We start from the raw sequence: 27,887 nt of genomic DNA on the forward strand, positions 1-27,887 counted from the left end.
GGTGGGACGAGCACCTGATAAGGAGCGAGGCATTGCCCAACAGTTACCAGGAAGAGGTGTCTTTGTTCCTGTTTCAAGCCCTTGACACCGCTAACAGCTCTAATTACTGAATTTGCCATGGGATGTAAAATAAAACCACATTCCAGAAACCGTGTAGTCTCCCGGGGAGAGAAATGTAGGGAGAGGTGCCCAGGGTTGCAGGAACGTGTTCTTTCATTTCTGGTCCCTAACCTTGGCAGCTCTTTGGAGAATGTAACAGTACCTTCTTTATGTGCATGGAGAAGGCCACTTTTGCACATGTAAGGATCTATCTCCCTACCTGGATCCACAAATACGGTCTGTGTATTTGACTAAGTTGCGTGCAAAGCATGCTTCTTAAGAACGTTAGGATCTTACTAATTCACCCAAGCCCTTCTGGGAGGGGCGGGGGATGGGGGGAATGAGAGCTTCACAAGTTCCTGACGCTGCAAGCACAACAAAATAGAACTCCTTCCAGCCTAATTTAACTATAAAATCTGATGATGTAACACCCACCCAGATCCACATCACAAACCAAAGTGACATCACAAATACTAGGGACAATGGTTCAAAACTGCCTGCGTGTGAGCCAAAATCCAAACAAACTGCAAATTGCTCATATATGACTGAGGCAGAGAAAGGTGACTAGAAATATTAAAACAAAACAAAGCAAAACAACAACCAAAAAAAGCAAAAGAGAAAAAGGGAAAAGGAAATACATATTTCTTCCCCCTACTAAGCTAGATAAAATAAAATTTAAGGCAACCGAAACAATGGTAAGGTGATTTTATTTTTTTTACCGACGACGTTTCTTAGAAGGCCAGGTCTCTTTAGATGTGTGCTTCTAATCTATCCAAATTGTTCTCTTGTTCTTGGCTGGTCCCAGGAAATGGAGGTCAGCATCATTTACCTTGTGCTTTTGCCTTTATGGAACCCAGTATTTTTTGAGCAGCCTTTCTTGGCCCATGGCGGTCCGGTTAAGAATTATATTTAGGGTTTGGCAGAACTTTACCTGCTGTTCTTTCTGTGTTGCGGCATGGTGGAGGGGTGACTGCAGTTCCTAGAGGAGTGTTGAGTGATCTCATTTCCATTCCTTTCCTGCCACGGTTCCCTAAGCTTTCCAGTAGACAGGAATTGTCTCTGATTCCTTGTAAGTGCTTCCCAAACCTCCACTTCCAGCTTCCAGAACAAGCATTGCTATGTTCTCTGAGAGCCTGAATATCATCGTGACCTTGTTTCTGTACTTGGTACAAAAAGCTTTGGTGAGCAGGAGACCAGACGGATAGAAAGATTTCTAAGAGCTGTGTAGAAGGAATGATGTGTAAAAAGATGTTCATACTTTGCCAAAGTGGACCTTCTAGTCTCTGCCTGGGAACTGGTCTTTTTTAAATTCCTTTTTCTCCCTTTGTAATTCTAGCATCCAATCTACGTGAGACGAGACTCCAGCATCCCCACCTATGGGCTCCGTCAGTCCATCCTACTGAACACCAGGCTTCAGGACTGCTATGTGGACTCACCGGCTCTCACCAACATCTGGACGGCCAGAATGTGTGCAAAGCAGAACATCAGGACCCCAGCACCAGGTAGCACCTCTTCTTGGGAAGTTGTAAAGAATCCGTTAATTGCCAGTTCTTTCTCCCTGATTAAGCTGGTGCTCAGGCGACAACTTAAGAATAAGTGTTGCCCAGGACCACGCAAGTTTGAAGAAAAGCCCTCGAAGGGATTAAAACCCAAGGACAATTCAGCAACAAAAGCCATGCATCGGTGCAGGATAAGAAACTCCATCAGTTCCAAGGGCAAACGGCCAGTGGGGCAGCACTCAGGCTCACCGAGGCTCAGGAGGTCTGCTGGAGGCGTCAACAAGGTACATGGTGGCTGTGGTGGAGGAAATGGGACGGAGTGGGGACAGGGAAATGTAAGCTAGGGAACATTTAATGCTTAAGTGATTTATACAGAGTGAAGGAAAATCCTAAAGTTAAAGACAGGGCTGTGGGGGGCGGTGGTGGAGGGTGGGGATGTGGGCAGCAGCATGCTATAGTGGAGAGAGTACCAGATCTGGGCTCATGCTGTTTACACCCTGCCTGGTTCTATGGGAGGATGAAGTGGCTTTCATAAGCACGGGCAGAAGGATCTTGATGCAAAGGGAAAACAAGGGTGGGAAAAGTCCGGATACGGGTAGCGCCCTTACGCACACACACCGAACACCAAGAGGTGAGCTGCAGATCTTGCTGTGAACTTCCACCTGGAGAACCTGGCCTCCCAAGAGGTCCATCACTCCATGGGACCAGCAGAGCTCAGACTGCACCCTGTGGCTAAGCTGTCTGGCTTCAGATTCCAGCTCTAACTATAATTGAGGAGAACCGTGGGCTTAGCCTCTCTCTGCCTCTGTCTTCGTCATCTATAAAATGGGGAATAATGGCCCTTCCCCCATAGGGTTTCACGATTAAGCTAATAGAGTGCAAAGGGTAAATGCTTAACATCCTGCATGGCATTCAATAGATGACACGATGGTTATTAACCTTCTAACTGTGTGGCCTTGGGCAAACCAATTCCGATTTCCTTGCCTGTCAAACCGTCCCCTGCTGACCTTACAGGGTTATGGGGGAACGCACGCAGTGGCATACATGAAGGAATTCAGTAAACTAGAACACGCTAGACAAATGTTGGTTGTGGCTGTAACCAAGACTCTGGGACACAAATCCCAGATAATTATTCTGAGCTCCCTTCTCAAGTTTTAGCTTTGACTTCTCTGCTTTCTTCCTGGCTAGAGTAAAGAAAGTTCAAAGGAGAAAAAAGTAACAGTCCGCCAAGATCTTGAGAAGAGATATGCCGAACATGTGGCTGCCACCCAAGCGTTACCCCGGAACATTGGGACAGCGGCCTGGAAGGGCCAAGCGTTGCTTCCTGAAACCAGACAGAGACAGCAGTTGTCCGAGGACAAGCTGACCATCCACGGCCTCTCCACAGAGGGTTACAGGGCTCTGTACCACTCTGTGGTTGAGCCGATGCTATGGAATCCTTCAGGGACCCCCAAGAGGTACAGCTTGGAGCTGGGCAAGGCCATCAAACAAAAGCTCTGGGAGGCTCTGTACAGCCAGGCCGCCAGTCCTGGAGGTGCTCAGGACCCAGTGCCTGGCAGGAGGCAGCTGGAGGTCCACGAGGAGCCTGTGCCCAAGAAATGGCCCAAGTTAAAGAGAGAGAAATAGAGCTGGAGCTCACGGGCTTAGGATATTCTCAGCTAGATGTCTGAAAAATAAACACCACTTTGCACCTTCCACATAATCTCAGAGTGCTTTACAAATTAGTAACTCCCTCCCTGGGACACAAGACAAATGGGTACGAGATTCATTTCATACTGACAGCCCCTCTCCACTCTCATGATGAGGTCATCTCGACGGCTAAATGCTTGCCATCTCTTCCCTACAAGCCCCCTTTCCTTAATAAGGGTTTGAGGGTTCTCTCGGTCTTCCAGGTAAGAAAAGGCCAGGCAGAGGAAGTCAACAGTTTGTATCCAGCCCATGTTCCTTATTTTAAAAAGGGGACTACTGTTCCCCTCACCCCTCCACATAGCGCTGAGCAGAAAAACTACCATTACCTCAAGGACATAATCCCATCTATCAGATGCTCTCTCATGACACCATCACCCCAGCGCCCAACAACCTGAACTCTATGGTAACAGGAAAGGAAATCACACAGGTGCTCACATGAACAAGTTGAAGTGAAAGGCCCTGCTTCATGTAAACCTCTTCTTGGTGGAATCTGTAGGCCTTTACCCAAATAGAGCAATGACAACATGTAACGCGTACTTGATAAAATTGTATTTTTTTTTTTTTTACAGTCATTTGTACAATTTGTTACAAAACCATAGAAGACTACAACTTGTTTTAAATCATTTTTGGTCGGCAAATATGTAAAATCTGTGTGCAATTATCATGTATTTACAGGGCCTCATGTTAGTCATTTTCAATGATTATGCCAACAATGTCACACTCTCCACATAAGACATGGCTTAAGATAAATATATTAGTAAATAAATATTCTGAGAACATATTTCCATAAATGAAATGTGCTGCTATACATATACAGAATATACATAAGTTGTTTTCTAGCCTTTAAAACATTAAAAAAAATGGTAATGTTGGAGAAGGAGCCCTTAGACCATTTTATTACAAAATCTTTACAGCAAAGTCTTTACAAAATATCTTTTAAGTGCTATGGGAGAAGGTAAAAAAATTTTTTTTTTAAAAATAGTGTCTTGTTAGACCAACACAATAGAGTTTATATAAAGAATAGAAAAAGGTCTGTTTAAAAAATAATACTCTTGATTAGTAATTATTTTTTAGACCTCATTTAAAAAGCATTAGTCATGCATGAGCTTTGAGTAGAAACTAGCAGCACGTAAGGGAGGAGGGTCTGAGCGGTGGGACAGCAGATTGGGCTTTATAAAATGGCTTGGGTTCAACAGAGGCGGGAGAGACGGAGTCAGAGCCAGCATATTGAGGCTGTGTCCTATCACAAAGAGGTACCTTGTTGATCAGAAGACCATTTTTAACTGGTTCCAACACTCTTCAGTTTACATGTCTGTCTGTCCCATATCCAGGGCTGGGCCAGGGGACTTCGGCTTGGCGGGGGGGGGGGTTCTCAATGGAAAATGTGAGGCTCCCAGTTTCCAAGGCCATATGACCCCAGCACACCACTGAGAGGCCACCGACAAAGGTACTTGTCATTATTATTGGAGTCTTATAACTTCGAAGAAGACATTCCTTTTCATTTGAATGCCTAGGCAATATAGTTGGGTTACCACTACATTCTGGTGACCTCCTTGTCTGGTGGGCCAACACAAATTTAAGACAATGGCTGATACTTAAAGTTTTAACATTTCATTTTCCTGTTTCTACCACCCTGTAAACTATAACAATTAAATGTTTCTTTTTGCCATCTGTAATTATTGCCCTTTCAAATGAAAATCAGACACATTTATGTTAATAAGCCCCGTTGAAGCCACATTATCTACTCATCTATTTATTGCTTAAGGCTGTTGAGGAGTAGTTTTCCAAGCAGGGCTAAAGAAAGCCACTTTGGGGCTATGGTTTCCAAGAGTATGCACTCAAAGGCATTAAAAACAAAACAAAAAACAAAACCACAAACAACAAGAAAATCTCAACAATGAGAAGCTGGTTTTTGCAACCCATGTTAGAAGCCATGCCCCCCATCCTTCCCCTAAAACCACGTAATGCAAGCTGTTGTCCCCAGCAGCTGCTACTCCTGGCCCGAGAAATAAAGGCGGCCCGGATCACATGTCAACAGCTTAGGCGCTTCCCACACCCTCGCCAACAGGTGTGCTGGGCATCAGCCCGGGGTGGGGGGAGCAGCCCCCAAGGGACTGTACCTCAGGGACTGGAGGACACATCTCACCATGGTGAGTTCCTAAATGGCAAATGGCTCCATCAGTTGATGTTGGAATTTGTCAAAATCTGGCTACAAGTAGGTAAATGTCCTCATCACAGGCTGGGTTAAAAAAAAAAAAAAAAAAAAAAAAAGCAAAAAGGCTTGGGATACAGTGAGACTCTCAGTCAAAACATTCTCATGGACTGGACTTTGGGCAGACTTCCCCTGAGCCTTACATTACTGATGATGGCAACCCAGGGTGGTCTCTATTTACCCACTAGGAGGGCGGCAGCGGGGGGGGGGGGGGGGGGGGGGCGCGGGCGCCCTAGGCTGTGAGGTTCCTATTCCGCAAATGAGCATTTCAGGTGAGAAACGAATCAAAGTGACCAGAGGAGTTAGTGAACACAAGGGCTAATGTGATTAGTTTCTTCTAAAAAAAACTTTCTTAAGAACAAGAAGTACATCGATTGGACAAAAAGGATGACAATCCCTGATCTGAAATAGCTTTAAATAGATTCTCCCTTTTAAAAGTGGAAACATCTTTAAAAAAAAAAAAAAATGGTTTGGGTTTTAAAACTCTCCCTTCCTCTTAAAAACAAAAACAGCAAAAGGCTGGAAAAATATACAAAGACCTACCCTTTGGGTCTAAACTATCTGATAGTCTCTTTCTCTGTCTCCTGGAGAATCAATACATAATAGTGCATTAGGTAGAAAGGATAGTAGACATTTGCAGGTGAGATGAGCAATTTCAGCCGTGAGGCAATGGGCTGAAAGACCCTGAAGCGAGCTTCCAGAGGGAAATGGGATGGGAAACGTATCATTCAAACGGAGCTCGGTGCTGACCCCGTGGGATCCCCCGGAAGGCAGCCCAAGGATGCTGGCTGTGCACCCCCCGCAGGCACGCTCCAGCGCCCTCTGTCCCTTCTCCGGGACACTCTCTGCTCCCTAGACACCAAGGCCACAAAACTACATTCCTCCCGGGTGTTTGTCCCCACACACCCCCTCGAACCATTTCTGCAGCCAGTAGCAGGAAGCCCAAGTTCAGGATTGTGAACTCTGTCCTTTTACCTAAGACGCTGACCCAAAGGGACAGACTTAGGACACTGGGCTGAATTGTCCCTGTCACCCTGGGGCTTTGTGTAGCAATGGCTTGTCCCAGCTCCTCAGTGCTGCAGACCTTCCGCCCTGTTCCTAGCTGTTTCCATCAGCTGCCTAAAGGTGTGGGCTGGAGAGGCATGGCTTCTGAGAAGACCCGAAACTTTGCACGTTGGGATTTGCCACAAGAAAGAAAGAGGCAGCATTGCATTGTTCCTCAGAGTCTGTACCCATATCAACTAGCTTTACTTCAAGTTTCTGGTTCATTTTCTAAGGCAGGTGTAGCCCTGAGCTTTTCAAAGGCCTGAGCCCCCTCTGGGGAGACAACAGTATCTACACATGATGTGGTTCAATTAATGCAGCAGTGATTTTTTTTTTCAGCAAAAGTTGGTGGTTAGGGTTCTTTAAAATATATATTTAAATAACTTTACATTTACATATAATATCTTAAAAAAAAACAGAGAACTCAATCCCACACACCTCAGAACCCCAAGCACACACACTTTACAAAACAGAATACCATGTTATCAAAAGAGGCAAAAGACTCAGAGAATTTTGTCTGTTGGTTTGTTAATGGGGGGTGGGGATGGGGGCGGTTTGCCACAGGTGGCTCACATTTTGGGTTGAGAAGGAGGGCTCTCTTTATTACCACTTTCGTGTGTTTGTCAAAGCTAAAAAAAATCTTTTTTTTTTTTCTTTTTTTTTCTTTCCTGAAGGAAGTCAGAGCTTGGAGTCTCCATATAGTCCCCATTTCCAGAATTCCTTCTGAGCTCAGGCTCCCGTGCCGCCGTCTGCTGGGCGAGATCTCTGTCCTGGGAGAGAGAGAGAGAAATCATCAGAGGACAGAACAGGCACTGGAGGCCCTGGGCACAACACACAGGGACCAGGCAAGGGACTTGGGTGCCCATGCCAGCGTGTGACAGGTTCTCAGGAAGGGACAGCTCCCAACACCGGACAGGCCGTGTTATACAGCAAAGGGCTGAAACAGAGCTCCTTTGCTGAGAGCTCCTCATGCTGTTGGGGGCACAGGTGCCTCCTAGATAGTCAGTCTCCCTCATCTGGAGGTGCAGAGACTTCTGGAAGTCATTAGGTAGCATGAAAACACCACATTCAGCACTGTTGCAGGCACTGGGAAGAGTGGAGAAGACCCCCTCCTGGAAGCTTACAGACCTCAGAACCAAGTAACCTCAGACTGTGATGGCCTGGGAAGTGAGCAGAGGGTGTGAGAGTGACCTTGGAGGAGGCTGAGGATGTGATTCCAGCTGAGATCTGGAGAAGCAGCAGACAAGTTTGGAGGCTGGGATGAACTTGGCTGGCTGGGGCAATAGACAGAGGCCACAGAAGGCTTGAGTAGCCAGGTGGTGAGCGAAGCAGGAGGTGGTCAGAGGGGTGGGCAGGGGGCAGATCAGACAGAATGGGGTGAGGAGTTTACATTTTTTTAATTTAAAGGTAGTGGCGAGGTACTGAAGGGTTTTCCGGTGTAAAGACATATATTTTAAAAAACACCACTGTGGTTCCCATGCAGAACAGAAGGCAAGACCAGCAGGAGACCAGTCAGGAGGCCACTGCCTTGACCGTGGGGAGAGGAAACGGGCCTGCCAGAGATGGCAGGTGCGGGCTGCAGAAGAGATAAATTAGGGATACACTTTGGAAGTGGAACCTGTCCTGTCGTGTTGCAGTATTACTCAAAGGTGCCAGACTGTTTATTAGGGACACAAGACGTTTGGGTACTCTAGAGCAATTTGATGAGGTCTGCTGAGTTGAATGAAAATTCTGGACTTGGATTCTGCATTTTTCTGGGAATTTGATTTTCTGGACAGAGGGAAAACACAAGCCCACGTGGTCCTTGCAGACAGGCTGAGAAGCCCAGGACACTGGAGTGTGGACGGTGGGGTGGGCTCAGGGACAGTGCCAGGCTTTCAGCCTGAGCATTGGGTGGGGAGCAGGGGAGAAGTGGGGCAGGGCATGCAGCGGGAGGCATTTGGGAGCGCTGCAGTGGACATGACAGGGTGGGATGCTTGTGAGGGTTAGGGAAGAAGGCCTAATGGGTCTAGAACGCAGAGCAAGGGTTGGGGTGGAAATAACACCTGGAAGTCATCAGGTGCAGATGGTGTTTTTAAAGTCAAGGGCATGAAGGAAGTCGCTTAGAAAACAACCTGGAGAAAGAGGACCCCGACTCTGGCCTCCTGTCCTCTCCTATTCTCACCTGCAGCCTCAGTGGCTGTGGCGCTGGACTCCTGAGTGTCCTGGGGGGTACCGGGGAAGCTGGCCCTGGTGGCCTCTGCACCCTCCAGAGGGCAGCTGGGCGAGAGCGGTGCCCTGGCCTGGCAGCAGAGAACCGGCTCTTCTTCCTGGGCTGCTCCCAGGCTTCTGTGGGGCCGCAGGGCATCCGGGCCCAGGGTCCCACCCCAGGGGCTGAGGCCACGGGTCCCTTGGCAGTCTGAGGGCAGGCCTAAGTCACAGTCCACATCCTCCGGAATGATGGGGATGCGCTGGCTCAGGTCCCGGGCCCCTGGGTGGCAGCTGGGCGGGGCCTCCTGGGCGAGCGTGTACTGCACGCTCACGGAGCAGTCCTCAGTGTAGCAGCCGCTGCCCCCTCCGCCACCATGGGCCACCTGCTTCTCTTCATAGAAGCAGCAGGGCAGGCCCTCATATTTCACCCCATCTGTCCTGGCCAAATGGTCTGGGTGAAGACCGTACAGGCCCTGGGAGCTTCCCGGCTGTGACTCCCCACCCGTGGGGCCACAGGCCTCACAGGGCGGGAGACCCAGGAACAGTGTGCTGCCCCCGGCCACTCCTGCACTGGGCTCCAGCGTGGCGGGCTGGGGCTCGCAGCAGCAGGCACACGACAGCCCCTCGCGGCCCCCCTTCCAGGTCCTCCTGAGATCCGGGGCAGCCCCGGGAGAAGGCTCGAGCCCCACTTCTGAGGTAGAGCTGGCGGGCCCCCTGTGCTCCAGGGAGGAGTTGCTGCTGTAGTTCATCTCCAGGCTACAGGTGGACAGCTGGTCCCCCGAGGGAGAGGCAGGGCCAGGCCAAGGCTCTCCCCGCCCCGCACCTTGACCGTGGGCTGCCGGGAGCTCCTCTGGAGGCGGGGAGCCCTCAAGGCACACGACAGGCCCCCGGCCTGAGCCACCGGAACCCCCCACGTCGCTGGTGCGACAGGGGCTCCGGCTGCGGTAGATGAAGGGGTCATAGTCGCTGCTGAGGGAGCTGCGGAAGGTCGAGCAGCTCCCGTACACGCCCTGGTTGCTGACCTCGGTGCAGTCCACCACGGAGTCGCTGGAGGAGCAGTGGCACTGGCCGGAGCTGCTGCTGCTGCTGCTGCTGTCGCTGCCCGGGCAGTCGGCCAGGTAGCCGCTGCACACTGAGCGGTGGCCGTGGTAGCAGCTGAAGCTGGACGTGCTGCCGCTCTCCAGGTGGGAGGGCGGGGCCATGTGCACCACGGTGGGGAACAGCAGGCCGCTGCCACCGCCGCCGCCACCGCCGCCGCTCGGGGGGAAGGCGCGGGTCGGGCCCCTGGGAGAGAGGCCCGGGGGAGCCTGGCCCTCCTGCTCTGGGTAGCTGAGGCCCTGGAAGTAGTAGTGTTGGTACATGGTCTCATACTGGGAGAAGCAAGCTGCCTTGGAGAAGCTGCGACCGCTGAACTTGGGCCTGCGGAAGGGGTGAGCTGACGAGTAGGCCCGGTGCTCCAGGCCGCAGCGGTGAGGGGCCAGGGTGTGGTCCAGGTGCAGGGGCGGGTAGCCGCGGATGTAGGTGGGGGTCTGTGGGGAATAGAGGCTCTGCTCCCCGTGCCGGTCCACAGTCAGCAGCGTGACGGGGTTCCCGTGGGAGTCCATGCTTGTCCTGGTAGGGTAAGCCGGGATGGCATTGGTCCTGTGCACGCGGCCGGGGTAGTGCACCGGCAGGATCACCCTCTGCTGCCGGCTGCGCGCAAGGTTGCTGGTCTCCACACACACAGTGCTCGGGTTTCCCTTTTGTTCTGGGGAGAGGTGAGGAAACAACGTCAGCAGGGCTGAGCACATGGGGCTAGAGGGGTAAACAAGGGCAGAGGCTGAAGCAGGAGGCCCGGTCATGTGCCAATGCGCCCCCTCTCATGCCAATGCCCCCTTCTGGGCCATCAGCAAACCCAGCCATGCTGGCTGGGGCCAGCCCACTTCTCTGTTTGAAGGGTGGTCTCACCGGTAAGGGCCTACCTCCCGCCTCCCCTCGGTCCTGCCTAACAAAGACACCATGGGGGTTTGCAGACAGCAGCAAAGGTACCAAGATGAAAGGCACTTTCTCTCTTGGAGAAACAGCTCCCTGGAGTCCACCCAGCATTCCGTGCCCCTCATCCGATACCACAGTGATGCAGGAGCAACACTGTGACCCTGCCATCTCACATTCATCTCCTGTGGCCCGGGAACAACCCCCCAGTTCTGGCCATGGGAGCATCATCACTGTCATTTCTGCTAAAGACATTGTGGGACTAAGGCCTGGAGAGGCCAGATGCCTTGCTCAAGGTCAGGAGGCTGGTTCACGTGAAGAGGCCAAAACGGGAACTCGGGGCAATTCTTCATGGCAGGCTCTCCTAAGGGTTTGGAGGGCTGGTGAACTCTGAAACCCAAGGTCCCCACACTTCCAGGTCCAGAAGGCAGTGCTCGCTCACCAGTCTGCAGCATGTGCCACACTCTTGCTAGGCACTTGGTAGGGACAGTGACTCTTCAGCAACAGTGGAGGCAGGTGACAATTACCTATGATGTTATGCCGACAGTGGGGGCAGGTGTGGTGCTGCAGCAGCCACGGGTCCACGCACTTCCGGTGAAAGCGGTGAGTACAGGGGATAACCCGCAGCTCCTGGCGAGGGAGAGAGGACACACGGCCTGAAGGCAGGGCACAGGTGGAGGGCTAAATGCTTCTTCCTGAGAAGTCCAGCATGGGCCAGGGAGCCCTGTTCACTGTGCCAGTGCCAGAGGCTTCTTCCTCACCCATCCCCCCATCTCTAGCTACAGGTAGACTCATTTCCCTGTAGTCGGCACCCATGTCTGTGTTCTAGGGAGAAGCCCCAACCACGGTCCTCACTGTTAAGGAAGGAAGCACACAGAAGCAGGCAGCTTTCTCGTTGCCCGAGGAAGGCACTCATGTTCGTGCCGCCCAAAAGGGGAGACCAAAGCCAAGAGCTTCTGCAGCCTGGGGTCTGGAGAGAGGGCTAGGTTACCCACCTCCCCCCCACCCCCCACCAAGACCTTTGCATCTCTGGGATGGTGGCTCCCTCCGGGTGCTCCAACTGGGTATGAGTAGAAAGGAAGATGCCCAGGACTTGTAATTGACAGGAGGAGCCGCCAAGGGCAATGCTCTCCTGTCCTCTCCTTTGCTGGACCCTGGATACTCACCTGAGGGTACATGGTTTCTAACAAAGCAGGCTATGTGGAGAGGAGGTGATGAGGTTTTCTGAGGCAGAACCACCTCTGGAATTCCTGAGCCAAAGCACCCTCCAAATTTGCTAATGTGACTTTGTTTTTCCATTCCCTGACCGGCTCAACACAATAATATTCAAGCTAATACCTAATGTTGTGCCTGACCTTGGCAAGAGTTCTACCTGCATTTTCTCATGTAACCTTTGTGATCACCTTGACTGCATGCCCGTCTCAGGCTCATGTCTCGAGCACAGCATAGAGAATGAAGTCACTTGCTTGAGATCACAAAGCTAGAACCTGCCCTGGGTCAGGATTAGAACGCAGGCAGTCTGCACCTAAAGACCATTCAAGGCCCTCTTAATCTCAAGGCCACTGCAAAAACTCCTTTTTTTCATCCAACAGCCTATCTGGGAGCAGAACGCTTTCATTAAAGGGGCATCAAATGTCTGCAACCGATTCTGAAGTGGTTTGCTTCCCCAAATGTGTGTGTTTGTGTATCTCTGTCTGGAGAGAGATTAGGCAAACACGGCACAGTGTTAACAAAGGGTTATTCTAGGTGAATGATGCACCATTCACTGAAGGACTCCTGCAGCTTTCCTGAAAGTCTGACATTTTCAGGATAAAAAGCTAGAAGAAAAAAGGTAGCCATCACATCTCTTGTCTCCTGAGTAAAAACACCCAGTGTTCCACGGGGCTTTGCAGGAGAGGTTTGCTTTAAGCCATGTCTCAGTTTCCAGAAGAGCAATTCTAAAATTAAGTCAGTACATGTAGGGGGCGCCTGGGGGGCTCAGGCAGTTAACTGTCTGACTCTTGATTTCAGCTCAGGTCACGATCTCGCAGTTTGAGATGGAGCCTCGTGTTGGGCTCCATGCTGGCAGTGCAGAGCCCGCTTGGGATTCTCTCTCTCCCTCTCTCTCTCTCTGCCTCTTCCCTGCTCTTGTGCGCTCACTCTCTCAAAAAAAAAAAAAAAAAAAAAGGAAAAAAATTAAAAAATAAAATTATGTCAATACGTGTAAATGTTCTTAACACCAGACATCGTCTGGCCTCGCATATATTTCTGATCAACTTCTGAAATCATGTGGGTGGAAGCTGGGCCCTCTAGCAAGAGTGTCTGCGTCGCGACCACCCTCTTCCAGGGGTGAAGAGCGGTTAGACTGTCTCAGGCCACCTCCTCGAGACCTAGGCGTTTAAACCCTTCTGCCCCTACAAGGCTGTGGGAAAAGGACACGGGGCTCTGTCCTTTCAGGTCCTGTGCACCTCTACTGACCTGTCCATCCCACCCCCACCCAGGACGGGCCCTGCCTCTGCCATTACCTCTCCGTCGATGTACTTCTCCAGGCAGATGGCGCAGTCGGACGTGGAGCTGCTGCTGAGCGTGTCCAGGGCCCCACAGCTGCCCTCCCGGCGCCCCTTGCTCTTGGAGTTGAACTTTCTGGTTTCCATCTTCTCCAGAGCCTGTACGGCCAGCCTGTTCATGGAATTCTGTGCAGCAGAATGTGGTCTGTGTTAGGGTTTGGGACGGATTTACGGTGGTAGTCGCCCCGAGGGCCATAGCATCTAACACATGGGGACGGGTATAACGCTAGTCCTTTATTAGACCAGATCAGCACAGGCTTTTGAGAAAGCGCTAAAAATTCAGACTGCTGCGGCACAGATTTTCCAGACCCCTGAGGGTCAACGACTTGAACGCAGGCTTCACCCAAGTGGCAGTATCAGCAGAGGTATATACTTCAATTGGTTGGCCAACTCTGCAAGACCCTGAGTTATTGACCTGCTCTATACCCAGGGTTCCTCCTCTTTACACTGAAGAAAGTTCTGAGGGCAAATGAGACAATGCACGTGGGTGGTCGCCAAACCCACCCACTTCGAGCCACCCAACTTTGTGAGAAGTCGGTGATCCTCTTGACAGATTGCCTGCCAATGTCCACCGTCTCTCTCCTGAGATGTCACGGTACACATGGGACAGTCTAGATTCTCGTTTACCCTCTCCATCAAACTTTGCCCCTAAATCCTGCCTTCCTATGAGCACAGTGATGTGCTAGCTGGGGCACAAAGATGGCTACTTTGTTTATCGAGAATCGTCTAGAGAGAGCTTGGAAGATGCAGATCCAGATTCAGCAGGTCTGGGGTGTGGCCTGAGAGTCTGCATTTCTACCAAGCTCCCTGGTGATGCGGACACTGCTGGTCCCCAGATCACAGCTGAGGAGCAGGCTCCAGGGCTCCACATTAACCTTTAGACGTTTCTTGAGACAACTCCCAGCTGGAAGCGTTCCCAAGGCTCGGCCTTTATAGTTCTGGCCCTTTGGGAACAGAGAAGACATAGAGTGATAAGCTTTGCTCTTGCTTTTCTCTATCTTTATGGCTCGTAGGCCCCTGGGAACCGGCTGCACAGCTCAGGCCCCCACCCTCGTTTTCACTAGTGACAGGGCGGCGGGGATCTGCGCTCGCCGGCTGCTCGGACGTATTACCTGACTGCGCCGCTGCTTCAGCTTGATTTTGACAAGGAGGATGAGGCAGACCAAGGAGACCACGACGAAGAACGCCAAGAAAATCCCCATGTCGAAGTACTCGGTGGGTTGCTGGAACAGAACACAAGACACGATGAGTCACGCGGGTCTCTTCGGCCTGGGGATCGGCACATGGCCCGTGTCAGCGCTGGTCGGAATAAGGATGGGGCTGACTCGGGTGCATTTCCCCTCGTTCGCAGGAGACACCCAGGGTGTGTGCGGGCTAAGCTGCACACACGGGGTGATCGCCAGGCCCAGGCGGTCCCCCACGGTGTGGCTAGGGGGAGGCCTGCAGCAGTCTCAGCCAGGCCTCCTCACAGCCGAGAGAACTCCCATCATAAAGCTTCGCTCCCTGTGGAGTAGCGCGAAGTTCGCTGTAACCAGCAGGAGAGGCCCAGCCAAATAAACACGAATATCATATTTATGGGACAAAGGAGTGAGTGTCATGTTTTGAGGGAACAGTGATTACTAACCATATAATTAATGGTTTACAACAACTCAGAAAATTGTATGCTGCTTCCGCAAATATCAGCTTCCACTACAATGAGTCACATTTACCCAAGTGCTCTTTTCTCCTTTAAAAAGAAGCCGGCAAAGGCAGTTCTTTTGCAAATTCCCGCGACTCTTGAGTTCTTATCTTTTCCTCAGAGCACAGTGCCTCTTCAAGCCTTGAAGCCACCTCACCCAGGACACACATTTAGCTAAGAGGAGTAGGGTTTTACACACATTTAGCTAAGAGGAGTAGGGTTTCTAGATAGTTTGTGCATGTACAAGAACCCTCCTATATGTGAATATTCCAGTATTTGTGATAAGGAAACAAACCCTGTATGAGGCACCTGTCCCAGGTTGCTAGAATCTTCAGTCTGAGGTTTGGGCAAAAGATACCAGTGAAGGGTTACTGGCCAGCAGTGTCCCTTTGACACTCAAGTGAAGCCTAAATGCTATTCGTCGACCACCTACAAGTGGTGAACTTCAATCCCACTTGAAAGCTAGGTGTCCCAGACTCAAATATAAGTTAGGGGTTTTCTGGGCGCCTGGGTGGCTCAGTCAGTTGAGCGCTTGACTCTTGACATTGGCTCAGGTCATGATCTCAAGTCGTGAGACCGAGCCCTGCATCGGGTTCCACACTGAGCATGGAGCCTGTTTGGGATTCTCCCTCTCCCTCTCCCTCTCTCCCTGCCCTTCCCCCATGCACGCATGCATTCTCTTTTTCTCTCTCACCAAATAAATAAATAAATAAACAAACAAACAAACTAAAAAAAAAAAAAAAAGTAAGTTAGGGGTTTTTTCAACAATGCAATTTATCCTCCGGGAAGAAGGAAGTTTGGCCTTTTTCTGTAGTCTGGGTCAAATGGAAGGAAGGGGGACAAGGGAAGCTGGGTGCTGGGATTCCTTCCTTCAATCCTCCTCAGCCTTTCAGAGGGGGGCGGGAGGGAAGAGAAAGAAGGACAGGAGGCTACCAAGAGGGAGTGCCGGGTGGAAGAGACCAGAAACACCTTAGCACAAATCATCTACTTCCGGAAGGTCTTTTCACATCCTTTGTAAAGGAACGCGAGGGCTGACATTTCTCCTTGGCCTGCGGACTTATACCTAATCTAAACTGCAGGACCTAGGCTGTGTCAGCATGTTAGACAAGAAAGAAGATTGGAACAAGAGCCCAAAGAGAATAAAGGCACAGGGAGCAGCGGAGAGGGTGCCGGGCTCACTCGAGGCGGGCGGTGCTGAATCCTTGCTCGAGCTACTTTCTGCTTGTTGACGATGTTCATCAGCTTGATGGCATCTGCACCCTTCACGTACACCACCGGCCTCTTGAGTGGGTCTTCTGAGCCCTGGTTTAGCTGTGGACAGAAAGACAATGCTGGTTAAAGGGCGTGCTTACTTTAAGAAGGAGAGAGAGTGAGGCTGAAGGGAAAGAACAGCAGACACCATTTGAAAATCCCCAAAGTCCTCAAGCGGGACAGCCTTGGAGCTTCTGGAAGGGCGAGGCTGAGAACAATGCTCGTTTCAGAATGGCGTGGGCAGGCTGAAGGCCCAGAAGGGTCTGTGAAAATGCCCCCCACAGCCACCAACCTCCTGGCTCTTCACTCCTCTCAATACCCTTGCCTTGGAGTCTGAATGACGTCTAGACATGGGTCTCTAGTGTCAGCGGGCAAGCGCAAAGCCCTGAGACGAGGGTGACAGCCCCGTGACACGCCGAGCTAACTGAAGCCCTCTCTGGGGCGGGGGCTGCAATGGTGCATGGCCCGAGGAGTTTACCTGGTCAATAGCTTCTGGGTTTTCTGATACATCAAAGATGACGGCAGTGGCTCCCCGCTGCACTGCCCGCTTGGCCTGGCAGGGGAAAAAAGAACAGGTTGGCACTCTTGCTCCTCTGACCTTTCCAGAGCTGGCCTGGGAAATCAGACTTGTGTTCGAACGTGGAATCTGACAGTTACCAACTTCTGTGACTCTGGGCAAGTTGCTAATAGCTTCCCGAAACCTCAACTTTCCCATCTGTAAAAGAAACAAGAGGGGACGAGGGGACAATGCCACCTACGTTGTACGGCTGCATTAGGAGAACCAGAGTTAGAATAGGTGGAAATAACTACCCGGGTACTGAATTAACCTTTGTCTCCCTATCCAGCCAAACATTAAAAACAAATCAACAACCTGCCCCATCAGCATGAAGGTATTGGTTTCAGGATCTTCTGCTATGAACACAGAGCCACTGGCAACCAAAGTAAATGCCTCTGGTCCTTGTCTTGTGGTCCCGCATCGTTCCCGCGTCACCCAGGGCTGCCGTGAGACTGGCACACGGAATATTTCCAAGGGGATCTCAAAATGGTCAGCTTAATAACTGACATAAGCTGAAGACCTCTGGAGATGTTGTCAGAGGGAAAAGCTCCGAGAAAAAATCGTAAATGGGGATTTAGAGCAGTTGGCTGCCAAACCTGGCTGCACATCAAAAACCACTTGGGAAGTTTGTAAAGCAGATTTCCTGGCTTGAACCACAGAGACTGATTCAGCAGGGCTGGAGTAAGGCCCAGGAAACGGAGTTCTGGAAGTTTTCTGAGGGATTCAGATGATTCAACCACTTGGGGAACTAAGGATCAGAGAGAGATGAGATGAGAACGTTTTAGGAACAAATGTGAAGTGGTGGAATTCTTTTTTTAATAATTATTATTGTTATTATTATTATTATTTTGAGAGAGACAGAGAGAGCAGGCTGGGAAGGGTCAGAGAGAGAAGAGAGCGGGAGAGAAAACTCTCAAGCAGGTTCCAAGCTGTCGGCGCAGAGCCTGGTGTGGGGATCAAACTCATGAACCATGAGATCATGACCTGAGCAGAAACCAAGGGTCAGATGCTTAACCGACTGAGCCACCCAGGAGACCCTGGTGGGTGGGATTCTTTTTTGAGGGAAAGGATTCTTTTTTAGCCCAATGAACCTTCTGACTTTAAGTCTGGCTAAGTGGATAACAGGGTAGAAGCTGTGGAAGAACAAGACATAAGACGTAACCCTTGCTTTTCGGTTCCTGGATCTTGTTAGAGAAGATACCTCTAATGTGGGGGGAAAACAAACAAAAATCAAAATAAAACCCCAAGCCTCCTATAAGAGGCACAAATAATGGCTACTGTTCAGAGATCAAGAAAGTCTCTACGAGCCAGAGTGCTTGAGAAAGAATACAATTTGACTGGAAGGAATCCCTGTTGAGGGAATAATCACTACCCGGATGCAGCGTGAGAAGGCAGCACTGAACCTCCAAGAGCCGGCCGAGCACGTGGCTGGACCAATGGCTTCACAAGCCCACTAGAGGGCAGTCTTATCCCACAGCTTTTAAGACAATCCCCCCCCCCCCCCCCCCCCCCCGCACCGTGTACCAGAGAAGCGGGACTGTGAAATCCTCACGGATCCTGCAAAGTCCCCCGCAATTTAACAAGCCCGGGCACCCTGGCTGCTGTGCTGCGGAAGCTTTCTTCCCCTGGGGACTCTTCCTTGTTGAACTGAGACTCCACGTAGTTCAAGTCCCCTCTACCTCCTGTCCATCCCACCCCTATTGCCTCACCAGCAAGCTGTAGTCGGGAGTGGCTCTTGGGAGCTATTCCTGGCTCTGCCACCGACAAGCTGCCAATGGTGGGCAAGTCACTGAATCTCTCTCAGTCCCAGTCTCAGTTTCCCCACCTGTAAGAGGAGGAAGCCTATGTTATTATGACTAGGGTCCCTTCCGGTTCCCAATCTTGGCCACTCAACTGAGAGGCAGGGGACTGTCCAGAGCAATAAAGAAAGAGCTACAGTGGCCCTACCGCCTGCCTCCAGAGAGAGAGGACATGATGGCACAGTGAGAAAGTTTGTGGCCAGGTGGTCACTTTCCTTCAAAAGGCTCTTTAGGGGCACTGACTCTCCCTTGCCTGTGGCCAACAGTTTGTGGGCCCCAGAATGACGAAGTAGGCGCTGTGTCTTCTACTCAGGTGATACCCTCATCTTCACAAAATCTTCCCTCGACGTGGAAGGACCCAGGGGAACAGCACGGAAAACAAGGTAATCAACAGGAGCCTGTTCCTTTATTTGGCTTTCATTCGCCATCAAGCACATCAACCAGCACCTGAGGGAAACGTGCATTCAGATCTGTCCTGATCAGGAGCACCCAGCACCTCCCGCTTTGATGCTGGCGCACCTGCAGAGTCTGATGGCAGCGGATGAAAGGCTGTGGGACGCGGGGTAGCACAGAGCCCCAGCCACGTGGCTGCTCACGTTTCTGGGCTTCCCTGCTCCACAGGAACGTGGAAACCTCAAGGATCTGGAGGTGAGGCACGTATGACCCATTTGGGACAGGCACTTTTTAAAAAGGCATTTTCAACAAAATCTAGGGGGGTTGAAAGGTCTCCTGGTTTCTATAGTAAAAACAGCAGGTCAACGATAAGGTGCTTAAACCCCATTTTAACAGATCCATTTCACTGACTCAGACACAACCAAGCTAATGCACAGGATTCAAGTACAAATATTTTGTTGGAGAAAATGATAATTCTCACAGCTGACTTACTTTAAAAATTAATGGAAGCTGCTATTTAAATAAGGTTGCATTTCCTGTCCATGCCAGGACTAGACAGGAGGGGAGTCAACCCAGGATCCTATTGAGAACTGGCCTGTTAGAGGAGGCAGCTCGGGATTTAAAATAGGCCATGAATAATCCAGATTTAGAAAATGACACATTTATCATACTATTCCCAAAGCAAATTAAAAAACACAACACTACTTGGTGACACTTTCCCCCTCGCCCCACATTTTCAGTTTAAAAATAGACGAGGCATCTTCCTGAACCAGTCTTCACATCTTAGATCATTTCAACGTTTCACCAAATCAAGCTTGGGCCAGAATACTGCTTCAAAACAAATCTAACGCATAGATTGGGAGATTACACAATTAGGAGATTAGTGGTCTTGTGATCACTAGAAACCCTATCTCTATAAAGTCACAAAACTCTTGAGATAAGGCTGTTTCAAAGAAAGGGTGGAAAAACGAAGCCTGGTGGATATTGCTAGATAAAGGTCACAGGTAAATTGGGCTACAGTTGGGGAGGGCAGTTACCCTTGAACTGTGCACAGACTGGCGTGGATGGAAGAGCATGAGAAGGGTGTGAACAGCAGAAAACAGGTGGGAAGGCCTCCCCAAAGCAACCAAAGTTCCTCCCTGCCCTTATGGCCCTTTGCTTGCCCTCCCTCTGCCCCTCCCACACAGTTACTTTAACATCCTTCATCACCTCTGCTGCCTCAATTGGGCAAGACCTGACCAATGTGGACAGGTCAACACCAGTGAGCAGGTGACTGGAAGCCCAGCGGTAGAATGTGGAACATAAGGTTGTCATGGTCCTTTGTTTACCTTTCCATGGCTTGCAAGACCCAAGGCTCGACAATGTCCATAGCCACTGAGACAAGTATCAGACGTGCAAACATCTGCACACTTATATTTTGCCAAGTACAAAGTTTCAAGCCCCGGAAGACAAGGTCCTACTGTGGTTAACACTTACAGCAATGCAAGGCTCCTATGGTTATTCAATAAACGTTTGTTCTGAATGAGAGCAAGCCTGCCTGGGACCATACTCTTCGGCTGCTGCCTCCTGAACGTGGATATGGTTTTCCCCTAAGGAAAGTGCTTCTATCAACATGTTTGACTTTTGAATTTCCGGATGGGAATGAGGCATTCTGATGAGAACGGTTCCGGTCCCGCTACCACCTTGTGGGTAGGAGAACTCAAGCCTCCAGTCTACTTTAGTTTCAATTAAATTCAGGAATTCCAATCAGGAATGGATCTGGCACTCTCCCCAGTGTGTGCAGTTACACCCAGACTTGGTTACTCCCAGCAGCCCCTGGGCAGACTCCATGTTTCACAGTTGTTTATCTGTTTGTCTAGCACTCAATGTGTTGGTCCCAGTGTCTAATACTTATTAGAGGAAATCTTTGACAGAGTATCATCTTAATTGGAGATAACCCAAAAGATGATGAAAAATCTCCTTTGTCCCCAACTCCGGACCACAGGATAACCAAGGAAGTTGGATCATTAGTGCTGATATGAAGACCTCTGTCTTCAACCTCTTCTAGGAAGCTCTGCAGACTTTTTTGTCCCTACTGAATACAATTCTTTTTTTTTTCATTTTGTCTTTTCTTTTACACCTATCATAACCTCCAAACAAGCCATTAAAAATTCTCTGTAGACATCTTTAAAGCTGTGAAATAGACCTTCCCATACTCTACTTACTCACTCATGTATTTTTGATATTTGGGCTCTTTTGATTTTTTATTATGATAACTAATGCTACACTGAATAAATTGTGGCTTAATTTCCAATTTCTTTAGGAAGGGAGACCCAGGGCCAAAGAGTATGAAGATTATTTTAAGAGTTGTAATACAATCTATACAGGCTTTTAATGCCCCTCCTTATAAGCCCACTCAGTTCTTAAGGTTGGCACAGATAATACAAGACAAATTCATCAACACATTTAACTTCTGGGTAAAGTGACCTGTGGTGAGCTGGCTAGGGGAAGGAAGTTAGTTTGAGAGTAATCTGCCTGATACTGCATATGCAGAAAGATACTCCAGTGTAAACTATCATGTGTTGATTATATCTACTGATTCCTCAAGGTCAAGTTCATGTGCCACCCCTCCCATAAGATAGACAAATGCTTCTCTGTAGCCTAAAGCAGCTCTTATCCCTCTCTGGGCCCTAATATCTCTAAGGATTTTTTTTTCTGCTGCTTACTACTTATATGATGGATTTTCCCCTCAAATAGGACTATCTTTAGGGGTTTTGCTATTTATAAAAGTAAAATGTGCTTAATGTAAATATTGAAATTGAAAGCAAAAAATAACTCACCCTTATTGCCCAGCTTTATAACATTAACAGTGTGGCATATCTTTCCATGTTTTCTTTTTAAAAAAAAACCCATATATTAGCAGGAATAAAATGCACATATATACTCACATATCAAAATACACTTAAAAAACACTTAAAAATAAACTGTATGTATATAATGTTCTGTACTCGCCCCCCCTTAACTCAACAATTTGTTCAACAATATTATATGCATCGATATAAAAAAATGTTCATCCTCCTTACCAGGTACATATATTATTCCATTATATGGTCGTAGCAGAGCTTAAGATGGTCTCCTGTTACAGGATTTCTATATTTTCTCTATTATAAACAGTCTCATACTCATGGTTCTGCTGGTATCTGGCTTTAAATAAATAGCTAGGGGCGCCTCAGTGGCTCAGTTGGTTAAGCATCCAACTTCAGCTCAGGTCATGATCTCACAGTTCGTGAGTTTGAGCCCCGCGTTGGGGCTCTGTACTGACAGTGCAGAGCCTGGACCCTTAGAGCCCACTTCAAGTTCTGTGTCTCCCCCTCTCTCTGCCCTTCTTCTGCCTTGCTCACACACTCTCTCTAAAATAAATAAACATTAAATAAATAAATAAATAAATAGCTACAAGTGGTCCTGCCTCTCCAAAGTGCACAGATCTTACATGTAAATGCCTGGCCTAGGTGCTGGGCTAACCCGCCCTCGGGGTCTAAAGGAGCCAGGAGGTAGACCTTCCTTGACCAGTCTGTGTGTCCTGGAAAAAGCCTAACAAAGCAGATTGCCCTGGGCATGGTCCACACTCAACAAATTAACATGGTAGGCAGGAACAGAGTTTAATTCTATTTGCAGTGCCATTTATTCATTTATTTTTTTAACAGTAGCAATTAACGAGTTACTCTGCGTGCTCAGCCCTGGAGATACATACAGTAGTAAGCGGCGTGTGGCAGACCCCTTCCTTAAGGAGTGTGCATTCTGCAAGCAATGCAGGTACAGACAGAGGCCAGCCGAGTAATAAAGGAATAGTCTGAGTATTTCATTCCAAGGACAAATGAGTAAGAAATTATGGACATGGGATCAGTTATCCCATGTCTCTATTGTAGCTTTTCCCGAAGTACGTATCACGGGATGAGATTTTCTTGGTCAGGGTCCTTTGAGAAATGCTGCGCTTTCTAGAGTGACCCCTGATATCCACAGGGCACGTTAGTATGATAGAGGCCCAGGAATTCCCCAGTTTTTTGGATACAGAATCCTTTTGCAGCAACTTCTGTCAACATTCCCTCCCTTCTATGCGAGATGTTTTGGAACCCACTGCTCAGGGTGCCTGGGTGGCTCAGTCGGCTAAGTATCTGACTTCAGCTCAGGTCATGATCTCATGGCTTGCGAGTTCAAGCCCCATGTTGGGCTCTGTGCTGACAGCTCAAATCCTGGATCCTGCTTTGCAATCTGTATCTTCCTCTTTCTCTGCCCCTCTCCAGCCAGTGCTCACTCTCCCTCTCAAAAATAAACAAACATAAAAAAAATGGAACCCACTGCTCCATGGTGCATGGTATGCCAACGAGAGTGGAATATCACCCCTTATTATTCATTCCCTTGCTCTAAGGTACAGGTAGGAGGCTGGGGGATATGGCAGGGATCTACATTTTGAGCTGGAAAACAATTAGAAAGTTTATACACCGCAATTTAAATGAGATGGCTATTAGTATGAAAACATTCAGTTCCATAGTTCAACTTGGCAACTACTTAAGAGGTCCAACTCTGTGCCAGACACCTCAAGAAAGATACAAGCCAAGACCTTCTAGAAGTGTCTGTCATTATGCACTGGCTGTTGCCCTGGGAGAAGAGCTCTTGCTTGGCAAGGAGAAGGGTGAAGGTGTGGAGATCTCTTTTTACCCAAGAGAATGTTCACTTGTGGGTCTCCTCTGATACACTTATAGAGAGCAGTGTGACCTAAAGTGGCAGAAACCATTATCTCAGAGAATCCAAAATGGCACCAGGGCTTGGTTCCTATGATTTGGCATCAGCATTCTCCTTCAGTTTGGGTCCCCAAGTTCCATCTATGGCTATTCGCAAAGTGGAGCACACGGTCCTGGGCATCCGTGGGTCATTTCTTGCTCAGGCTGATATGGGTGCATGGTGTCTTGCCACAGGCCTACCCTTCATGCAATCCTTACCTTCCTACAACCTAGGCTCACAGGGGCCAAGTTAAACCTTTGCCCTCACCCCTACACTCAACTGCTTACCAAGTTTTGCTGATTCCATCTTCCAAATCCATCCATTGCTTTTCCATCCCCACTGATGCCACCCTGTCCAGGACACCAGACTTCTCATGTGAGTCACAACAACATTCTCCCTTGGGGGTCTGTCTAGACCATTCCACCTGGCCCCTCCCCGCCCCCCCCCCCCCCCCAGTGTAGTCTCTACCCAGCAGTAAAGGGACTCTTCTAAATCACAGCTCTGACCTAGACCACTCTCCTCGGATAACTGTGTTACTCTTAGGGAAAGCCAGGACCGCTCCGCTGCTTATGGTAAACTCCACACTCCAACCCCGAGTCTAACTAGGCCGAGTTCTCACTAGTTCTCTGATGGCCTGTGTTCTCCATGCTGAGGAACGCTCTACCTCCCCAACACCACCTAGCCTTTACCTCTTCTAATTCTTGGTCGACTTAGGTGTTATTCCCTTTACATTGTTACTGCCTGTGGCCTGACTGTGCCCCACTGTTGCAGCTCTTATGACATCACACTGCAATTGTTTACTCAAAGTGCCTCCTCACTAGAGGGCGGCCAATGTGTCAGACTTCTTTCCTGCTGAATTCCCAGAATCCAGAAAAGGGCCTGGCACAGGGTAAATGGCCAAAAAATGTTTGTTGATTAACCCAGAAAGATCAGCTTTTGCCCTCAGGGTTAGCATCAAACACCTAGGTCGCTGCTACTTCAAGCATACACCGTAGCTCGCTGCTAGTCATCTCATCTCGGGTTTCCTTTGACTCAGATTGAGAAAGGTCTGCTCTCTACCACATCTCCTTGGAACTCAAGATTCTGCGCATTTGAGACTTTCAGGATTTGGTTTATTAACTGCGTGCACATCCCCTGCTGCGGCATTTGCTGATGGGCCTCTTACTGGTGGTTAGTGCTAATGTAGCCATAGTTGTCTCTGGGCAACCGCGACCTCAGCCACTACAAGTGACTCTGCCTCAATGTGGATCTTTATCAGGCCCCAGGTCCCTGTGTGAGCACATCTCTGATGTCAAACCTCTTAGAAAACAAGCCTGTGCCCCTGCAATGTTTGTTCCTTCCACTCTCTGGAGGAAGGCAAGGTCCTTTAAGACTCTGACCAAGGGAAAACGCTCACCAAATGACTACCCTTGGGCAAACCCACAGGAAGAGATGGCAGGAGATACAGAGTTTTACAGCATCCTCCCATCATCACTCAGGGGACGCTGGCTTTTCTTCAGCCTCAAAGACTGGTGAAACCTATGGAACATCCTGAAACAGGTGGAGACAGATGGCCTGTACCAATAGGGGCCTGTCTTGGGAAAGCGAGCAGATACCAGTCTGCCTTCCCCACCTGGTGCGAAGACTGGAAGCTTGGCTTTCTGTGGGAACCGGTGGCAGACTCCAAACTCCCCCACTCAGTGACAGCCTCTTTTGGGGGCAATGAGACCAAAGCATAGGCTTGAGAGGCACACCCGCCTAAGGCTTGAGCCTGGGGCAGATCACTGTCAGGAATGCAGGGTGCCAGGAACAAGTCCTGGGTATGGGGCCACTGCCGCAGGGCCTGCTCTGTGGTCGGAGAGGAACAGGGGCTGTGAACACCGATGGAGACCAACCACGCCTGACACCCACCGGTCTCTCCCTGCTGGTCCTACCGTAGTCCAAACAGCCAGCGCTCCTTGGGTCCTTTTATGCCCCACCCTCCGGAGGCCGATGAGTGGTTTTTAAACCCTCCCTCCTCACTTTTTCCTTTCCTCCTCCCCCGTGTTCTTCGCTTGGCAGTGACCACCCAGGCACCAGGCTCTTGATCATTCTGGTCAGCTGCTGTTCCCTGAAGCATGAGTCACTGCTCTGACAGGGGATAGATACTCTTGCCAGGCAAGGGGGCTTGCAAGGCCCGTCTCACCCAGCGCCCTGTTTTCCTACAGAAACCTTTCGTTCCATAGGAAATGAGGTCACACACCAGAGCACATGGGTAACCGGTGAGAAAATGCTGGCGCCAAGAAGGGGGCGGGTGTCAGAAGTGTGGAGGGAGAGGACCCTAACACACAGGAACCACCAGACGAACCACCTGCTGCTCTGGGACAGCCCAGAGAGGAAGGGGTGCACCTAGCTTTAAAAAATAACCTGCTTTCTTTAAAGCATATGCAACATAAATGATTTTACCAAGCCAAACTTGCAGGGAGTGTGGCTTATTCACTTTCATGATTTGGAGCTCCTAATCCACTGCCTAAAGGAGATCAACACACAAAACGGCCCCAGAGGGGTAAAGAGGGGCGGGGCGGGGCCGCCCGGGCAGCCAGGCAAGCTCACTTTCCGGGAGTGGGAGAGGAGGTGGGTGGGGGTGGTGGTGAGGGTGGGTGGCGCTGCTCTGCCCGCTCCACCCGACTCCTCGCTCCAGGGCTTGGCTGCAGCCCGGCCTGACCTTCCAGGTTTCGCTGGCAGGAGATCAAAGTGCCGAAGCCACAAACACAGCTCAGAACTCGGAGGCCCCGGCGGCCTCCCCCCAGGGTCCCCCCTTCCCTTCCACCCTCCAGCTTCAACCCCTGGCCCTGCTACTCCACGCCCTCCTTCAGAGTCCCTCCCCCTCCGCTTCCCCACGCCCCCCAGTCCTTCTCCCCACTCAGTAGGGCCGGCCTTTGGGGGCGGGCTCCCATCTGCCCTTCGCCGACCCTACGGGGCTGGCCGCGCCCCTCCCCATCGGGAGAAGGTATTTCTCGCCTTAATTAAAGTCATTAAGCCTCCAAAGGCTCCTGCGGGCTGCTGGTTCTGAGCTCCAGAACGAGGAGGATGCATTTTAAGTCCTAGTTAAGATTATGCTGATCTATTTAGGAGGTATGTAACAGCGAGAATTCAGCGGTTAAGTTGGTGGTTAAGGCTGCCTCCGTTTAAATAGTGTTATTTATTCCCCAAATATGTAGCAGTCCCACTTAATTTCTCCTAATTAAAGGAATCATCAGAAAAGGCTGGAGTCCGTGGCCATGTCACGGCGCCACTGCACAGGTTGGTACCCTCTTCACAATCAGAAAATGCTGGGTTCAAACGGAAAATGCATTTCCCCAGATCTTAATCTTAAACATAGACATTTTACACCAGTTCCAAGAAACACAATGATCCTCTTTGTTTTCACACCTGACAAGGAGCACCCCAACCCAGGAAGCCTGTCCACACCCTCCTTTCCATGGCCACTGCTGGGTGAAGGGATGTTATGGAAAAATGTCTGCAGTCGGGTTGTTTGATGAGATGTCTATGCCTGGCAGAGAAACTTTTGGAAGAACTTGTTAGCTGCTATCTTGGGTTGAGTTTCCAGAAGTCCCACTTCAGGGCCAAACCTTACAAAGTCAACAACTAGAAAATTTAAACAGGACCACTCCCTTTTCTGCATATGACAGGTAACACTTGTTTAACAATCATTGGCAAGTTAATTGGGTGGCGTATTTGGGCTTAACAAGGAACAACAGTGCCTACAAAGTCTGAAGACCCCCCCAGCCTCCCTTCTGCCTTGAGAGGTGGAGGGCAGACTCTTTGAGGGCTGAGGGCTGGGCTCCTGGCTACTGCAGCCATCAAGCAGGGCAGACTTGGTTCTCAACCTTGGCCCACTGAGGAGGCAACTGGGGAAGATTTAAAAAATACCCTGCCCCTAGAGATGATGATTTCATCTCTGTGGAATGGAGCCCCGGCAGCAATATTTTTCTAAAAGTTTCCTAGTTAGTTTTAAAATTCAGGTAGGGCTGAGAGCCACTGAGCTCCAAACTGGAGGAAGCCCCTGGGACGGCTGTCAAAAATGCACATTCTGGGGCCCCTCTTCGGATTCAGTTGGACTGGTGGAGGTCCAGAAGCTATCTAAACAGCACACGGGCAATACTTAACGGTGAGGCAAAGGAAAAGTGTTAGCGAATTCCTGCATTAGGTGGTACACTGTTTGAAAAAACAAGATTACTCTG

At 49.9% G+C, this 27,887-nt stretch overlaps 2 protein-coding genes across 4 annotated transcripts in view; one reads left to right on the plus strand and one right to left on the minus strand.

Annotated features, from left to right (window-relative positions):
- Positions 1-749: 749 nt before the first annotated feature.
- CD3H22orf31 (chromosome D3 C22orf31 homolog) lies at positions 750-3,293 on the plus strand. The gene is made up of 3 exons (XM_045458548.1): positions 750-794; positions 1,436-1,882; positions 2,787-3,293. Exons 1-3 carry the CDS (start codon positions 792-794, stop codon positions 3,222-3,224), a joined length of 888 nt encoding a protein of 295 aa, XP_045314504.1. The 5' UTR covers positions 750-791; the 3' UTR covers positions 3,225-3,293.
- Positions 3,294-3,814: 521 nt separating this feature from the next.
- The window catches only part of ZNRF3 (zinc and ring finger 3), a 156,734-nt gene continuing 132,661 nt past the window's right edge, over positions 3,815-27,887 (minus strand). The window contains exons 1-9 of one of the 3 annotated variants that reach the window (XM_045458546.1): positions 24,192-26,138; positions 23,973-24,035; positions 16,658-16,732; positions 16,108-16,239; positions 14,363-14,473; positions 13,209-13,376; positions 11,232-11,334; positions 8,708-10,480; positions 3,815-7,313 (exon numbers count right to left, since the gene is read on the minus strand). In XM_045458546.1, coding sequence (XP_045314502.1) covers positions 7,273-7,313; positions 8,708-10,480; positions 11,232-11,334; positions 13,209-13,376; positions 14,363-14,473; positions 16,108-16,239; positions 16,658-16,732; positions 23,973-24,008 — 2,439 coding nt within the window. In that variant the 5' untranslated portion in view covers positions 24,009-24,035; positions 24,192-26,138 and the 3' untranslated portion in view covers positions 3,815-7,272. Of the gene's footprint in view, positions 7,314-8,707; positions 10,481-11,231; positions 11,335-13,208; positions 13,377-14,362; positions 14,474-16,107; positions 16,240-16,657; positions 16,733-20,136; positions 20,518-23,972; positions 24,036-24,191; positions 26,139-27,887 lie in introns of those variants that run through there. The other 2 variants (XM_045458545.1, XM_045458544.1) reach the window with 2 other exon arrangements.

This window comes from Leopardus geoffroyi, chromosome D3, assembly GCF_018350155.1.
Source record: "Leopardus geoffroyi isolate Oge1 chromosome D3, O.geoffroyi_Oge1_pat1.0, whole genome shotgun sequence".
NCBI classification, from domain to species: domain Eukaryota; kingdom Metazoa; phylum Chordata; class Mammalia; order Carnivora; family Felidae; genus Leopardus; species Leopardus geoffroyi.

What these genes read in the sequence shown, in the direction of transcription:
- CD3H22orf31 (XM_045458548.1), top strand. An exon ending in CTGCTGGAGGCGTCAACAAG is followed by an intron (nt 1,883 to 2,786) that starts GTACATGGTGGC and finishes CTTCCTGGCTAG; the next exon opens with AGTAAAGAAAGTTCAAAGGA.